Source organism: Phaenicophaeus curvirostris, chromosome 2 (assembly GCF_032191515.1).
Source record: "Phaenicophaeus curvirostris isolate KB17595 chromosome 2, BPBGC_Pcur_1.0, whole genome shotgun sequence".
Lineage (NCBI taxonomy): Eukaryota > Metazoa > Chordata > Aves > Cuculiformes > Cuculidae > Phaenicophaeus > Phaenicophaeus curvirostris.
In genome coordinates this window covers 21,260,990-21,279,340 of record NC_091393.1, presented here as the reverse complement: position 1 = coordinate 21,279,340, position 18,351 = coordinate 21,260,990, and the positions used below count along the sequence as shown (strand labels likewise).

The 18,351-nt window shown below is 35.2% G+C and overlaps 1 protein-coding gene across 1 annotated transcript in view; it reads right to left on the bottom strand.

The window, feature by feature from the left end:
• Positions 1-671: 671 nt before the first annotated feature.
• Positions 672-18,351, bottom strand: part of COL21A1 (collagen type XXI alpha 1 chain) — a 92,546-nt gene continuing 74,866 nt past the window's right edge. Inside the window, exons 20-30 of the mRNA XM_069851490.1 lie at positions 15,906-15,959; positions 14,540-14,593; positions 13,965-14,036; positions 12,628-12,663; positions 11,873-11,917; positions 9,760-9,792; positions 6,077-6,223; positions 5,924-5,978; positions 5,406-5,606; positions 3,925-4,002; positions 672-3,175 (exon numbers count right to left, since the gene is read on the bottom strand). Coding sequence (XP_069707591.1) covers positions 2,988-3,175; positions 3,925-4,002; positions 5,406-5,606; positions 5,924-5,978; positions 6,077-6,223; positions 9,760-9,792; positions 11,873-11,917; positions 12,628-12,663; positions 13,965-14,036; positions 14,540-14,593; positions 15,906-15,959 — 963 coding nt within the window. The 3' untranslated portion in view covers positions 672-2,987. The remainder of the gene's footprint in view (positions 3,176-3,924; positions 4,003-5,405; positions 5,607-5,923; positions 5,979-6,076; positions 6,224-9,759; positions 9,793-11,872; positions 11,918-12,627; positions 12,664-13,964; positions 14,037-14,539; positions 14,594-15,905; positions 15,960-18,351) is intronic.

The following is an 18,351-nucleotide window of genomic DNA, read 5'->3' as shown; positions in this document are numbered from 1 at the left end:
AGTGTTTCTCTTCAGGTACATAAGCTACATTACATAGTTATTAGCTTTCAAAGAGGCAACTGCACAAGTTTAGATGGTTAGCAGTTCCTCCGGAAAATTCCAACTTGTCAAAAAGAAATCCCTTTTCTAGAAATGTGACAGGTTCACAGATTTTTTAGATAACAAAAGGAGTAGAGGAAAACTGAAAATATCGCTTTCATTTGCCTAGACACACGCACAAAAATATTAAAAATTTAAATATTTATAAATTTTTATAAATTTATAAATATTTATAAATATTTATAAATTTATATTAAATATTTATAAATTAAATTATTAAATTAAGTTCCTTAGCTGCCTTCCAAGATGAGAACCAGAAGACCAACCACCTGAAATGTCCATATACCAATGCACACAGCCTGGGAAAAAACAGGAGGACAGATTTCTAGAATGACTCATTTCTCCTCAAAAAATGTGAAGCAGAGAACTATAAGAATAAACAGGGAGTAGAGAGCCTTTCAAATAGGTGGAAAATAAAAGCTTTGCTTGCCTAACCTAGCATAGGAAAGGCTGTCAGGGAAGACTGATTTTTTAAACCATGCCAAAAGAAAAGGAGTAACTCAAGACAAAGACAACGTTAGCATGAAATGAAGGTATATAAAATGGCCATTAATAGATGCAGTTGGAAATTACATATAAATCCTCAGTCAGAGTCATTCAGAAACTACCCTCCAATAAGACTAATGGTGTGACAAAACAACCACTACGTTTAAAATTGAAGCTTGATTCATGTGTGAATTTGATCAAATGAAATCCGTACAGGTGGGCTTGATGATCTCAAAGGTCTTTTTTGACTTAGTGACTCTATGATTACATAAACTACCCATCAGACTGGCTGATAAATCAAGATAAAACTGGAATATTCAAAATTTTCCACCTTTTCCACTGTGTTTCGGATATGAAAGAATATATGTGTGTTACTTTAAATTCTAATGAAAACAAATACTGGGATTCTCTAACAGTAAGGAATTCTGGTTTTCTGTTTGTGTTTGGTTCAGTGAGGAGTCCTTCTGACTTGTTCTTTTTTTTTTTTATTTTATTTTTAATTTTGCCTCTTCCCAGCCTCAACAGTCAGATCACCTTACATCTAGTTGGAAAAGGTGTATTAAACAGATATAAATTAGCATGCAGACTGGCCATCTTGGAAAGCTTCTACAAACCTACTGGGATCCTCATTCCTTCCTGACCTAGTGAAATGTTTCACTTGCAGCTCTCAAAAAATAAACAGTGTGTGATTGAACACAACACAATAAGAGGCTTCCATATTCTTTCTTCCACAAATTCAATCAACACTTGCTTACATGAGCCAAGTCCTACAGTGTGTTCGGAGGAATATTTGTCTGGGGAGAAAACCCCTGGAACAACTTCCTTTCTCAAGTCCACGTCAGTATCCTTCATGAATCATCTCAGAGGATTTCAGACTGGGTTTTATGAGATACTTAATGATTGCATGCAGCTATAACCAAGGTGGTTTAGCTAAGGTACTCACTGCAAGCAACTTTCTGTGGGCTGCAGCTCTGGGCAGGCAGCAGCCACTGGGAACAGTGCAGCTGGCACTCTGACAGTGGGAGTCCAGCAGAAAAGGTGTTGCTCCCAGGGATGGTGCTTTCTCCAGAGGAAATGGAAGGACACTGGAGGAAAAAAGCACAGCTGCAAGGTCAAACTACCCTTCCATGTATTACAGTCATCAGTCCCCTCTGCAACACAGGAGACTCTTGAAATCATTCAACAAACAACCATCAGTTCTTTACAAAATTTTATTTTACCTTGAATGTCAAGCATATTTATCAATCTCTGATAGCAGGACAACAGAAAAACAACACATTTGAAAAAGCCACTTGTAAAGCGTCGGTTAAGTTTAATACAAGACTCTGCCTTAACTTAAGAAACGGATTTTAAAACCTCATGGGAACTGTGCCTTTGTCTTTTATGTAAAAGAAAGCAATACACCTCATTAGCAAAGCATACAATGAAAATTACACATAGCTTGCTTAAAAAGAAAAAGGAAAAAGCATAACAAACATTGCAGCTAGTCAGCCAGCACTTAGACCTTTCTCCTTGTAAACCTGCTTCTTCAGTTTAGCAACTGCAGTCCTTGGGGAGACACAGCAATGAATATATAACTTAATTATACAAATTACACTGGGATTATGCAACCATTTTTAATTATCTTTTGTCAAATCCTAGCTACAAGCCAGATATACATTTTTTTATCTTTTTTCTTTTTTATGCTATTGTCCTACAAATTGAATCACCCACATAGAACCTTTTGTAGTTGACAGTACCATCGTCTACAAAAACCTGGCCCTTCTTGGACCAGTAGTTCTACCCTTGCATTTCACCTTGGCTTTAAGCAAAGAGTTGCACGGTAAAATCGGTGATATTTCTTCCATAAGTCGAAATATTTCCTTTAATTTATAAAAATCTCATATATGCTTTCATTCGCAGAACACTTGGAGCTATGACATATGAAATGTACACAAGCCAATGAGATTCACACACATATGAAGTCAAAGCCAGCCACATTCTTACAAAATAAAATACTGTATATGTCATCTGCATGTGAAGAATTTCACAGTAATTTATACCTGACCAATACCATTTAAGGCCTAACCCTGCTCCCAGTGGTGTCTCCAGCAATTCTGCAAAGGAGTGGTAACAGGAGTATGATAGGGCACTTAAATACTAAATATCAAATATCATAGTTAATTTTATTCCTATTATGATCTCTCTAAAAACACTTGAAATTCAATTGATGCAAGTTACAAAAAAGTTATTGGAGTTTCTTTTTTAAAGGAACATATAAGCTTTGAGATCATTATTTATAATGTTTACAATGCCAGAGGTACTTTTGTTCCTGCTTAATTATTGCTGGTCACCTTCCTGAGACTTGAAAGACCATAAAAGACAAGCACCATACCTATTCCTCTAAATTATTGTATCACAAACTAATAATTTGGTCCCTTTCTGAATGGATCTCTCCCCACAATTACACTAAAACATAACGATGGGTCACAAATTCCAGGGGGTCCAACTGGTCCTGGCACTCCTGGACTGCCACGATCTCCGTCTTTACCAGGCTGCCCACGCTGTCCAGGACGTCCTTCCTTACTCATACCTGGTGGACCTTCAGGGCCTTAATGACACACATGCAATAAAAAATATATTGCAGAGTATTTTTGCTAAAACAAGACAAATCTGGACCCACATAACCCCTGCTCTTTGATGGATGATGCTGATAAAGAAAACTTCATACTCTGAAAATGATAATTCTTGTCACAAACAGCATGATATATTACCGATTTATTTTTTTTTAAGAAAAAAGCATGTGGAAAACACTTTAAATAAAAATAGATATTAAAAGGTAATATAAAAATCTACTTTAGTACACTGTTATACTTGACCATATAATCTGGAACCACAACAGCATGAATCAGAGTCCTATTTCTATTCATTTGTCCGGCTTTGGATCAGGCTCTAACATCTCTTCCAAATGCTCAACTTAGCATTTTGGATAACTATGCTGCTTTTAGGAAGAACATTTTCCTTCACTAAGCGATGCTTACAAGTCACATGCCATATCAAGGCCCAGTTTTCAGATAATGATTGACTTCAAGATTTTTCACAGAATGACTGACTTCCAGATCCATCTATGAATAAGCAGCAGTCTCAGGTGCCAATCTCTACCAGACCTGTCTTATATTGAATAATATGACACTTTAAAAGGCACACAAGAGTCAGGCATTAGCCATAAAACATATATGGCAATTAAGAAGTGTAAAAACTATCTAATGTTTTTCAGATTACATCAACATTTTTTCTAAACCACATTTCTTTTGAAATCATTAACATGCACTGCATTTACACATCTGAACCATTTCTCACCTGGAGGTCCTGGGGGGCCTTGGATCCCAGGAACCCCGATTCCTTGATTGCCTTTTGCACCATTTTTCCCTGGCAGTCCTGTGAATTAGCAAACACATTTATATCTTTGCACTCTAATAATATTTTCATTCAGTGAATTAGGAAGTCATCATTTAATAATACTTATTTTATGAATAAAAAAGGTAATAGTTCAAAAGCAAATAATGAGATGTAAAGTAAGTATTTCCTTGTACCTTCGACAGTGTAACTGGGTTCTAAATTATCCTCATTTGTACTGATTTAAAAGCTGACGTAGCATCTGTTAAGCAGACAGACACTATGAGTTGAAGGAATAGATAATGGGCAATTAGGAAATTGCCTTTCCATTGGCAAAGCTTTTAAGAAATTGTATGAAAGAAGTGCAAGGTATTCACCAGTCCCCGTGGAATACAGAATATATAGGCAATCTTCCACAGCATCTGGCAGAATTAGATCTCCACCAAAGAAACACTGAGGGGGCAAAATATGTGCTCTCTTACACTAGTAAAACCCAGTAAATTCAGTTTCTTCATAGTAATAGGTACCTATTTCTCCAAGTCTTATGGAACAGCCAGAGCTGTCATGAAAACTGTACTATTGGAGATGAAATTATAGAAGAACTACAGACAAATCATAATTACATCTAAAATGAATTTGACATGCTAGGTCACAAAGAAAGTAAATATTTACCAGCCATTTTCCTGCCTGTCCTTAGCACTTAACTAGTTAGCTGTATTACATACAGCTTTTCTGTTTATTTTGATGCTATAGGAAACACAGGCACTGCTGGGACCCATTCCCACCCATTCCCAAAGCATGGGCTTTACCCAGTCTCTTGGTCTAGTTCCAGGCTATATATGCATATTTAACTTAAAGTCTGCAAGTACATCACAGAAATCAGTTGGAATCCTCGGATGGATGATTGACCTGAAAGTATTTATGCTTGCCTACAAAGAAACTAGATTGTTTAAGAAAAGCATAAGGAAAGGGGTAAAAATCCTTGTGAGATAAAAAGGAGAAAAACCTAGGAAATCAGAGGGAGCATATAGGTTGTCACATGCCAAAAATAACCCTATAGGGTAACAAATAGTAAATAGCCAATCAAGAAATGCTGTTCAAAGCCAGCCTGGAAGGGGCCTTGAGCAGCCTGATCTAGTGGGATGTGTCCCTGCCCATGGCAGGTGGATTGGAACTAGATGATCTCTAAGGTCCCTTCCAACCCAAACTATTCTATGATTCTTTAAAACAGCAAATAGCAAAGAAGTCTGGAAGAAAAGAAACCAGAAAATATGGAAATACATTGAAATCCGTGTCTAAGCAAACTTGATCTAAAAAAAATATTCTGGATGCAGTTAGAAGTATTTATATGAGACTAAGAACTCTCTAAAAAGCTCAAAACAAAATTTGAGTATAGTAGAACTGAAGACTAGCTATCTGGTTGATGTGACACAAGCACACAGTACCTCTTGTCCCACGAGCTCCAGGGCGACCTGGAATGCCTGACAGCCCTGGAATGCCATCGTTTCCTGGCAAACCAGGAAACCCTCTTGGACCTTCAGGGCCTCTTGGACCTGGTGGTCCTGGAAGTCCTGGGGAAGCGCTTTGGGACTGACAGTGGTTACAGTTCTGCAATCTTCCACTCTGGAGGATGCCTGGCAACTGGGCTGGGAGAATTAAAAAAAAAAAAATTAAAACAAATTGCTGAGAGTGTTCTAACAATAACATGGAAAATATTGTCCCCTAGCCACTAATACAAACACAGCCTCCGCTCTTTAGATAATGTGATATTTTTAAGAAACAAGATGGTGAAGTACGGAACCTGTAGTGTGGGAATGTATTTCCACACTCTTAGGAAAACAATTGATAAACCAGCAATACCACAGTCCCTATCCTGCTTTCAAGAAAGCGTCTTTATAATTATCAGGAAACTTCTTTAGCACTCTAAACAAAGAAAGAACAGCAAAGAGGCTTGCAAACTTACTTCTTAGTACATCTGAACACACTTGTCGAATAAATTCTTCTGAAAATTCTCGTGCCTGAATTGAAGAAAGAACAGTCAAAAAAACCAAGCAGCATGGATTTGTTTGAGGTTTTTAAGGTACCCAAAATGACAAGTACAAGGTCTTATACATACAGGCTTTCCATCAGATCCAGGTGGTCCCGGGGGTCCTCTGTCTCCTGGCTGACCTCTGAGACCAGGAGGTCCAACCAAACCCTGGATACCAGATTCTCCTTTTTGCCCATTGATGCCATGAATTCCTGGATCTCCTTTATCACCTTTCTGGAATGAAAACCAACAAAAAGTGAATTGTGTCTTCACAGACCATTTAGAACCTAGGTAACACTAAGGAAACACATTTTGAGAAAATCTTCATTGTTGATCTTCATAAAATGAATATAAGTTGTCACTGAAAATTAACTTGATACCGATGAGATCTGTTTTACTAAAATGTACTAAGGTTTTCACAGTCTTTAGTAACTGCTTCAGCTATGATTATTTACAACACATAACTAGAAATAAATTACCGTATTTTTTTAAGGACTAATTTTACTTACTAATTAATATAAAACAAAATAGTCTTCCTTTTTAACATATGGAACAAAAGGCTTTATTCACTTTTTCATGAGAATTAGATAACTTGCAGTACATTAAAATCCTTGAAGGCTGGAAAAATTAGAGTGAAATTCTGGCAAGACTAAAGTTCTTGGAAAACTTGATACAAACTTTTACCTGATGTCTATAGTGTATAAGACAAAGGGAAAGAAATAGTTTCATTTCAGTTAGAGGGGTTTTTGTTGTTTTTTTCTGACTTCATTTATTGTCCATATGATGGATAACAACCACAGTCCATCTGCTTCACTGGAAAGGGTTAAAATAATACAGAGCAATATTTTGATACATCTTCATCAAATCAATGGTGGTTCTATGTATGAAATTACGTACTCTGATCAGTCATGTTGAACTCCTTCCCTGTGCTGAAGCCAACAAAATATCAGTACAACGTAATTTGGTATGTGCCCAAGATCAAATTTTTATCCTATGTTTGCTCCCTGATGAGTTTTCTCCTTCCATCTTTGCACAGCTTCTGCATAATATTATCAGTTGCTTCAAAATCTTCTTTCGCCCCTTCCAACTATTGTAGATGGAATTACGGAAACAAGGCTGCAGGATTACCACATGTAACAAAACTTATTGGAACACATAATGCAAGTTTAAGAAGCACTCAAGCATACAGTCTTCACAGATTTACACTGAATTTTAAATTATGGTATTTATACTACTTTGTAATCATTCTATATAGAACTCATCAAAATTTTTTACACTAGAAATATTCAAAGCTTTCTGGCTTGGTCTGAATTAGGAACAATGCTCAGAGTTCTTCATATCAATTTATTACAGGGTAGTAAACTTCAGATTACTCCATTTTATGCAGAGAGAAAGCCACTAAAATAAGGCAGGTAGTTTTTCCTCTTAAAGAAACAGAAAAAAAGAGAAAAAATGTGACAGATGTCAGACAAGCGTTTAAGAGTAGTGCTGGAAAGACGGTCCACCAGTAAAGTGTCATGCATGAACTGCAGTCCATACCCTCTTCCCACTACAGGAGCTAGATACTAATTCAGAAATGACTTTTTCCAGGTTTGTAACTGTATTTTATTTTCTCCATACTGTCAACTTGAATGTTGTAGTCATAGAGAATTGATACTTCATTACACCATGAAGATTCATACTTGTTCATTTCTATTACATAATTACAAATGGTTTTATTTCATTTATCAGGGCCAGCAAGGCTCAAAGATAAACATATGGAGCATATGTACCTTCCTGTGGCTATAGTACAAGCTGTATGTGCTTGGATCTAAAAATCATGCTGTTCTTGTAGCTAGAAGTTATTCATTTCAATTTTAATTACTTTTACAGTTATGGACTGTGTTTACATAAAAGACATCTGACTTGCAAGCTGATTTATTTGGACTAAATGTTAAAGGGGTTAGAAAGCATTACGAACCAGTGAAATACTGGGAAAATGGCATCTATTGTGGAAAAAACTTTACAGGCAAGAAGCCAGTCGAAAAACATTGGAAGCATCAGCACAACTGCTTGCAGGACCTGCCAGAAAGCAAAAGAAACTGCTGAAGGAACATTTTCTGCACGATCTTGGTCTTGCAATGGTCAGCTCCATCCCATGTGTGGCCTTGTTTGTTGACTCTTGCCATTGGCAAAGAAAATTAACAAAAGGAAAAGAGCTCAGTAAGTGCTGAGAATTACAGATTGAAGAAACCTTTTATAGAGGTGTCACTCTAACAGAAGATAGCACATTTTATAAAAATGTAAAATAAAATAGCTTTATAGGTGTGATAAGTAAACACAGTGACATCTTTATATTTTAGTGTGTAGTAAGAATATTATTAAAAGAATTTTTATGAAGAAATACATTATTACCCTGATTTACAATATTTAGAGAGGCTTGTTCAACAGGATACAAGAAATGTTTTACCAATTTTGACAATGATTTAGCAAAGCACCTATAAGTCAAATGTATTTGTAAGTTTTTCATAGAACCAAAGCAATTTATATGTTTAAATGCATAAAATTATTTGATTGTCAGAAATGAGCCTCCAATTAATATCATCCAGTTATTGACATTCAATAATGCTTTAACAAAAAAGAATTGAGCAAAGAAATTTCTAAATAAAGTTGAAGGAGGTTTATATTAGTGAAAATGTGTGTACCTTGATTTCACTAAATATTGGAATAAATAAAAAATAACAAGGTTAATCCTTTAAATACCAGTTTTTAAACAACATGCAACACAAAAACTAAAAGGTCTGGCCATAAATATATCTACTCTAGCCAAACATAAGAAGAAGAAGAAAGAAAGAAAACCAAAACAATGTGACTTCTAAAAATATCCTGGAGAGCAACAAATTCAGTGTCTGACAGAGCTAGTGCATGCCAAGAAGGCTTCCTCTCACACCCCTCAAGTTTCAGGACAAGATGCACTATTCCTGTATCAAATTAGTAGTAGAGAGAAAGAACTCTTCTGCCTTGCATTTTCTGAGTCAGCCTCAAATACAGAATCCTTTAAAAATTAAATCTTTGTAAAGGCTTTGCTATATTCCTTTTCATAGCTTTGAAATAAAGGCAAAGAAATGTTGCTGGTGAAAGTTAAAACACACAAGACTAACAGTTCTGCTGTGGAAGTCCTTACCACAGACTTTTATGGAAGCTGCAAGTACAATGTATAAGCACAGTTCAAAAGGAATTAGGCAAATTCAAGACTGATATTAAATGCACAGTCTTGATCTCTAGCTTAAATACCTTTAATTTCTTCACTGCCAAAAAGAGTGAAGATATAGAAGAAGGATCTTCTTTGTGTAGCCAGTTCCTTGCTTTTTTATCCTGCCCTGCTATTATTGGCTGCTGAACAATACAGATCATTTTGATCAAAGTGTTCTGTATTCTTTTATGAATACACTTTTAATTTTCAATAACCTCAGACTCTCTAAATATTTTTGCTTTAATTATTTGCTTTCTTCAATTAACTCCTCGGATTGGTTTGTTTAATTCTCTTACAGCATATGCTTGGCCTTAATTATATTTTTAGTCTTTCACCTCATGAAATACATATTTCACTATGTCTCCTTTTAACTAATACTTTTTTTTCTTCTCTGATATTTCTCACTTCATTTCTCTTCTATTGCTTATAGAGATGTGAGTATGGAAATAAGACTGTAAAGAAATCTTACAGATTACATAACTGCAGAAACAAATGGAATAACTTTGTAATACTATATTTGCCTTTACAAAATACTCACCTCTCCTCGTTCTCCATGCAGTCCTTCTACTCCCTTTAGGAATTAACATGAAAAAAAACCACAACAAAACAAACCAAGTTGAGGCAAATTACTCAGAATCAAAAAATAATATTTTTGTCCTTTGTTTTCAATAATTAATCACAGACGTCAGTTTTTGAAGATTCTGTGATTGCTATTTGTACAAAAACCCCAAGTGCATTTAAAAAATGAAAAATGTATATCATGGTGAACACTTTAGCATTAGCTTTAATATCATATACTGAAAGCATAAGTTGGGAATATATCATGCATATTATAAACACATAGACATAATACATATATATATACACTCTACAAAAGACAAGAATTTTGTGTTCTAGCAAAAGGCAACTTCTGATTCTACATGTCTAATATTGCCTTGCTAGACAGAAATGAAGTTCAGAGCCTTTGAAATACAAAGTTTGTAAGCCAGACTTTGCATGTTGGCAGATGGTTTCATTGTCATTTATGCCAAATGGTTCAATGATTTTATTGATCATTAAATTCCACAGCAAGATGGCTGTTCAGAGCAAGCTTTTTTGCCTTTCTGTCACCCTCTTATTTATGGACAAGGGAATCTGAATTGTATCTTTGAGAAGTCCCGAAGGCTTGTGAAACCTTGGAAGGATCTAGCACTGTCTACCAGAAGTAGCTGAATGACTGATTTCTTGGTTGCTGACCAAACTAGATAATCATGGGAAACAATTTTAAACAAAGTCTGTATTATTTTTTCAGCTTTCTCCAAAAAACAAAAGAAACCCAAGCAACAGCAATTCAATTGCATCATTCTATCTGAAAAAAAAAGAAGCTTTCACTATCACTTTACCTGATGGCTAAAATAATAAATATATGAAAAATTTGTATATTATTATAAAAAGATAAATCAGAAAGTTTAATGGTAAAATGTTAGAGTAGGACATTAAAAATTGCTTAACACCCATGACTGACCTTGCAACTGAAAGTATTTATTTTAAAAAATATCTGCTCAGCTCTACTAACAGACTCCTGTCAACCTACATACCCCTGAGAGTGATAAAACTAGGCTAACATACAATCTAGATCTCCCGCCCATGCTTCATTGGAATCAGCTCCTTCTGGCTAGACAAGCAGCTGCATGGATGTCGTAATTCTGAAAAAAGCAACCATTACTTCCTTCCAAGTCTAGTTTTAGATATGTACCTCTAACAAATACTTCCTTGTTTAGACACAACATAGATTATGTAGTTAACGAGTATTTATAAATACCAACAGTTATTTTCTGTGGTATGACATGATTGCCAACTATGACACAATCACAATACATTGGACCAGATTTAAAGAGAAACAACTGGATCTCACTGATTTGCAGCTGAAACAGGAAACATCTGTAATTTATGAGCACCGAAGATGTCAATAATGACTCCCGGTATAGTCTACGAGGCAATGAAGCACATGGACGTGTAGTATGGAACATGCAAAATGTTAACATTTCAAGCATCACTCATATAACCTTTACACAAATGCCACTTTGTGCTTTTATCTGCATCTTATATTATTTATAATTGTTTCATGAAAAATTTCCATAATTAAGGATTAAAAAAAAAATCCAGAAAAATTTATTTCCAGTTTGTTTCTCAATATACAAAATCCCAGAACCACAGAAACGTGTAGGTTGGAAGGGACCTCTGTACTTTCCTTTTCAGAACAGTTCCAGCTAGAGCAGGATGCTCCAGTGTTTGACCACAGTCAATGAAACCTCCAGGTCCAGACAGGTTTTGCTGCAATCTCTGTGCGCAGCCTGCTCCAGTGTTTGACCACAGCCAAAGAAAACCGTTTTTCCCAAATATCTAGTTGGGATTTTCTGTTTTCCAACTTGTGTCCATTTCTACTCGTCCTTCCATTGTGCACAGCTAGGAAAAGTGTGGGTCCACCTTTCTATGTGTATTGTATTTGTTATTTTAAAAACACTAATGTTGCTTAAGAGGTAACTTACATAAACATGCAATCATGTTATACACAATTATATTTCACTGGATGGAAAGAACTATCCATGTAATCTTAAGAAACAAACATGAATAATGGCTCTCTTGAACTAGGATCACTATTTTAACACTACCTGTAAGCCTGGATTTCCTTGTCTTCCTTTTTCTCCTTTCAGTCCCTTCAGGAAAGAAGAACATTTTCTGAAAATACACATTTATCTGGAAGATGTAATTAAACTATCAAAAATAACACAAAGAAATAAATTCTAAAATCTCACCCTAAACCAGGCCAAATCAATCTGAAACGTTACTTTTCAACAGTTCAGAGAAGCAACTGTGCAGAAGGATACAATTCAATTCCTACTCTGAACATAGAGGAGTCAAGTAAGGATCTGGGTAGTGATGTGATACTACACCTTTTTTTTTTGTAGGTATTTCCATGAATGAAAAATAAAGTGTAGATGAAAAGGAGGAAATCCCCACTTGTTATACTATAACAAGAGAGGCAAAGTCTAAGTGGCATAACTTTGACTATGAGCATTTCTGTGATCCCACAGTGCCCGAGGCAGGCAGGGACAGAACCCATCCCAGGACAGTGCTGAGTTTGTGTCCCAGCCCCCTGGGGCAGCAGCACAACCAACACCCCTGAGCCCTCACTATTGCTAGGGCCACATCAATACCAATTGCTTTCTGAGCTCCAGAAATGCAGTTGGAAATTCATACTGGGTATACTGGGCAGTTTTCCTTGAAGAAGAGTTAGGGCTCACTGTTGCTGTTCTTCAGGCAAACCTCCTGTGAAGCTTATTATAAAAGAAGTTCCTGAATTAGCACCTAAGACTTATATTAGTACTGTTGCCAGATGGCATCATTAGAAAGAAAGCTGATATACCTGGATACCATTTTCACCTTGGTTTCCTTTGTCCCCCTGTAAAATATTAGAAGAAAAGTCTCCATTGTAACATGATTCATCTCAATGACACACAGCTTGTGTTTTAATTTAACACAGTAAGTAGAGGAGAAGCACCTAATAGCTTTTATTTATACTGAAGGAAGACAAATCAATTTATTCCCAAACATATAAACACTGAGAAAATTACAGAAAGTTATACTAAAAAGGCAATCTCTCACAGAAAGAACTATCAAAAATTAAAGTTGATACTCATATACCAAGTTAAAATTAAAGAATACAACATAATGAGGTGGCAAATCCAGCAGAATTATTCGACCCAGTGTATGGGAGCAGAGAGGATGAAGGCAGGGAAGGGGCTAGTATTTCTGATGGGTCAAACTTCTTCTACATGCTAACCACTAGGTATGTTTGCCTTCACTCACAGAGAATAAATAATGTCTGTAACACTTACTGTAAACCCACTGAATGCTGAAGTTATACAGGACACACCAAAGAAAAAAATATTTCTTTTTATCAGATATAAATATATATATTTAAATTCAAACAAAACTGTGTAAGGACTAAGTTCTACTTCCACTCATTGAAATGTTTGTAGTAGATAAACATTAGTGAGGTGATTTCCAATCAGATGGTGTAAACGGTACTTAAAATGCAGGTATCTAGCTTTATCAAGTTGTCTAAACACCATCTAATTGACATTGGAATGAAATAGGCAGCTCTTGAAAACTATTCAGTCAATTAACAACAGAGATATAAAAAATGTACTCATAGAACATGCCTATTTACTGACTGGAAAGGAAAAAGTTACAGGAGATGGCTCCTGCCCTAACTCTGACCTCTTAAATCAGTGTGACTCAGCTAAGTATGGGGAGAACTCAGACAGCTTGGTTAGATCGGATAACTCTTAATGCCCAAGGCTAACTGAGCTGAATCTGTCCCACCTACCCAGGGTTAATTGCTCAGCTCTTCTGGGAGCTCCGCAAAAGACTTTGTACAATAGGCTTTACAGATGTAGCACTTGCTATAAAAGTAAATATAAAATCATAGATCATACCACTTCGTACTGTAATTCACAATGGAAATTTCATTAATATCTATGTTGTAATATTTTATGTTAACTGCTTCTCCATTTTGGCCATTCTCTCCTCCCAATGAAAAATGATCTTTTTCTAAAGAATGGGCCTTCCAAAATACACCAAATAGTCTCTACTAATGACGTATTTAGAAAAAAGAATTTTCTTTAGTAGTGATCACTTATAACAAAAGTATTTCCAGTAAAAGATGCAATTAATGTAAAACTGGAAAAAAATACTTACCTTTATACCCTGGGTACCAGGAATGCCTGGGTAGCCTGGTTCACCTGGAGCACCTGGTAGTCCTAGTTCTCCCTAAGTAACACAATAGCTTCGTGTCAGTGATGTGCTGGGTGTAAAAACATATACTGCATTTTTCCTTAAAGACACATAATATATTTTGGCTATGATGCTTTGGAATTTTATAACTGAGGATTATTGAAATGTCTGGAGAATTTGTGAAGTGATGTTGAATACAGAGAAGCCACATAAGGGACTCCTCACCTCAGTTTTCCAGCATCTATCTTTTTTGTCTTTTAATACAATTTATGTTGGTTTTTCAAAATTACACAAATTAAACTATCTGAAGAACAGTCAACGTTTGCAGGTTTGAAGTTCGTGAACAGATGACTTACATTGCCTAAAATCTAGTATAAAATTAGTCAGAATAAGCCATCACATGCATTCTGATGCAATTTTATGTTAATTATAGTTTTATTTTGAAACAAACTGCTTTGTAACTAATAATGGAAAATAGCAAACCATGGAAAAGTAATTCAACCCCTTTTTAACTAGAATACTTCCAGATTCATGTTTACCTTGGCTCCTGATGATCCTGGTTTCCCCTGTATTCCAGGTTCGCCTTTATCACCCTATACAACAATATAAGAGTGTGGCACGGCTGCTAGTATGTAGGTTTTGTCACATCTGGTATGAGTCACAAACTAAACCAACGCTGCTGAGAAATTGGCTAAAAATAGGCACAGGTATTAACAGAAAGGCTAAGGTTCTGCTCCCTTACAGGAGACCTAAATTTTCAACACTCTCTCAGGAAAGATGAGATATTGATGACAAAACGTGATGACAAAATGTGATCTGCCAGCCTCTGCTCACCTGCCCCTTCCCACTCTGCTTAATTATATACCAGTTTGTGTTTACTGATACCACATTTCCACCCTCTTATTTAATAAAATTCCAAGAAACCACAGACCTGCCTAAGCCAGCTTACTTATTTATGTTTAAATAAGTATTTTATGTTTTATTGTAGCCTATGGAATTAGGCATATATTCAGCATGAGGATTTTCACTAAAATCTAAGAATTATTCATTAGAATCTAAGAATTATTGATTACTTCATGATGCTCTTTTGTAAGAATGAGGTTATTAAGAATGATTCTGTAAGAATCAGCTTATATTCTGAATGAGAGATAAATATACAAAACAAAGGTATTTTTCACAAATGAAAATAAAGCTAACTGATTTTTAGTCATTTCATAAGTATTCAATCTTCTTGACTCTAGCAAATATTGACCACTTTAAAAATGATACCTTTGGGATACAATTTTAAATAAATATATATGTACTTTTCAATATAAAATAAGGTATGTATAGAAATGGAGCTAAATGTAAATACAAAGTTTGGGAAATAGATTCTATATTCCTAAATATTCTCTAGGACATACAACTTAGTGCTTACTGGCCAAAACTAATCTTGGATTAAATTAAAAGGTTACACTAACAGATCTGGATTTATAGTATCTTTTTGAGTTTCTGAGGGCATGGGTCAAATTAATTCTTGATGTAGCTGCAGTGCAATCAATAAAATTACATCTGAAATAAATCTGGCTCCTCAGGCAGAAATACAATTAAAATATAAATAAATGTAACATAGGCAGAAACTTCTGATGTATACTGAGAATTATCTGGCTCCCAGCATTGCAGAACATTCTCCAGGACTGCAAAACTGAAACCAAGCCTCATGACCATTTCTGCAATTGTTCCAAACCTCATGGGATGACAGCTATATTAAGCTTTCTTGAGGCCATACTGTCATATAAGGCAATATAGGGAAAATCATGCAGCTACTCACCAACATACAAAAAAAGAGCTGCAACATCCTAGTGTTTTGTCATCTATAAAACAGTTATTTACCAAAGTCACAAGAAAATTAACACAATCACTTACCTTAGGCCCAGGAGCTCCAGGTAGACCAAATGAGCCTTCTGGTCCCATTAAACCCTATTTATTTGTGAAAAAGGCAGAGATATTTTTGTACTAAGCTAGAGAAATAATGGTTTCAATATAGTGTATTAGTATTATTAGTATTATATTCCTGTAGAGAAATAAATAGGATAGGAAATATAATGTATATAATCATATTAGCATACAGGCTGAATTTCTGTGGATTGTTTAGACCTTCTGTGGCTTATGGAAGGGCTACTGTACAACAGCAAGAAACATGCAGGACAAAAGCACAACACTGTCATTAAACACTCCCGTAGAAAAAATTCTGCAACTTAAACCCCGGCCTGTGTAATCTCATCTTTAACGTATCAACCCACACCATTCTATGAATCTAAGATATCTTTAATATGTCCTTAGCTATAATTGAAAGTGAAACAAGACTTTCTTGGTTTCCATTCAGGGTTCCCCAAACCAGCAAATGAATATGTGGCATTTCATAATTCTCTTCCTTCTTTCTGACTGTGTGCCCATCAAAAGCTGACATGACTCAATTCTTTTGCAAACTCTGTGAAGATTTATTTGGAGCAGCTAATTTTGGGGCTACTCTTTTGCATCTTCTAGAATCTTCAGGACTGAACTGTTCATTCAAGAACCAAACAGGTTCTGCCATTTCAGGTCGTGACACTTCAGCATATGTGTAAAGCCAGAGCATTGCAAAAACAGTCACTTGCACCCCTTTCACGGAAATACGTTGATAAAGACATGTTTAGTTCTCTTTGTTCATATATGAAATGCAAGGGTGTTAAACTATGAAATGTCTGGTTTTCTTCATCTCTGTTTAAAGCTAGTCTCAAGTATACATTAGAAAAGAAATCTTGTTTTAAGATCATAGTTCCCAGGAAGGAATTCCCATTTATAGTATTTTCCAGATCTGGTGCTAATACATGTCTTTCTCACCACTTCACCTCACTTCTTTTTCACTCTAGAACTCCATGCATCAGTAAAAACAATATATTATTATTATTGTTTTATTTGGACTTGCATATATACTCTGAAATATGATCTGCGATAAGAATGTGCTTAAGATACAGCAGAAAATAAAAATTTAATAATATCAGAAGTCCAACAATTAAGTAAGGCCTGGAAATCTAACTTGTCAGAGATTAAGTTTTATCAATTATTCTAACTGATAGTATTTTTTTAAAAACATACTGTTATGATTGTTATTTAATCTTTGTTTTCATACAGATAAAAACAACCACCTTCCATTTCTTACTAAATGTTAGGAAGTATTCAGTTCCATTATATTACCACAAACCTCCTTCAAAAGTTACACATGATCAAAAATAAACATACATCTACATCATTTGTTACACAGAATGTAACTCAAAACATTTATTAATTTTCTTTACTAAAACTTAAAGGAGAGATTTATTTTTGCAAATATAAGAAAAAAAAGAATATTTGGAACAAGAATTCTTTCTAGATAGAGTTTTCAGCTTTTCATGTGTTCTGTGGTATTTCACTTGTGCTTTACTGTTATCTGAGGCAGTACAGATTAACTCAGGTTTCTATCCTACTGTCTTCTAAGTACTGGTCACCAAAAGTTTTTATCAATACACAAACCAACTTGCTCTTTAGGCCACAGATCTGTGAATACAAATGAATTATATCAAATCACAAGTCTAAAACTTGAGTAACTTTCCTTCCAATTTTTCTCAGTCTCAGACTTTTCCCATTCAGTCAATTACACATGAAAATTCTATCAAACTTCAGCTTCTCTAAAATAATTTATTATGCCACATATCAAATAATTTCCATCACTTTTCTGAATTTTGAAGATTGTATCTGCTTGCTCTTACTTAAACAGAAAATCAGTCATCTTACCAAAGATGATGCAGTTAATCTAGTGCAATCTATTATTTGGTAAACAGAGGTTTACTATACCCTGTGCCATTTCTTTCACAAATCTGGAACAGAAATTACCAATTCATCTCCAGCTGAAGTGAAGTTTCTGAGGTCTGCTTCCACTCATAACCTAAGAGACAGTGTATTCCCATTTATATTTTACTTATGAGTTATGTTCAGCACCAGCTCTGTTACAGAAAGCGTAAGAAGATATTAATTTGGTTTTGGAATCTAACTTTGATTGTATTAAGGCTGTCTTATTTCATCTGCACATCAGATCTGCTTATCTTTTTATTTACATAGCAAAATAACATTTTTTTTTTTTATTTCACTGTAAGGCATAATTCAGTTTAGCTATTTTAACTAAAATTTAGTTTATGTATTGACCTCCTTAGCTTCTGAAACACAGCTGTCTTCGCTGCATGATCTTTTTGGAATTCCTGGAAAACTACCTTCCTTTTTCAAAAGCCAGTGTTAAATTATTATTTTCTTCTTCTCAGATTCCTGTTCTGTGCTCATTGCTAGTACATTAATCAGT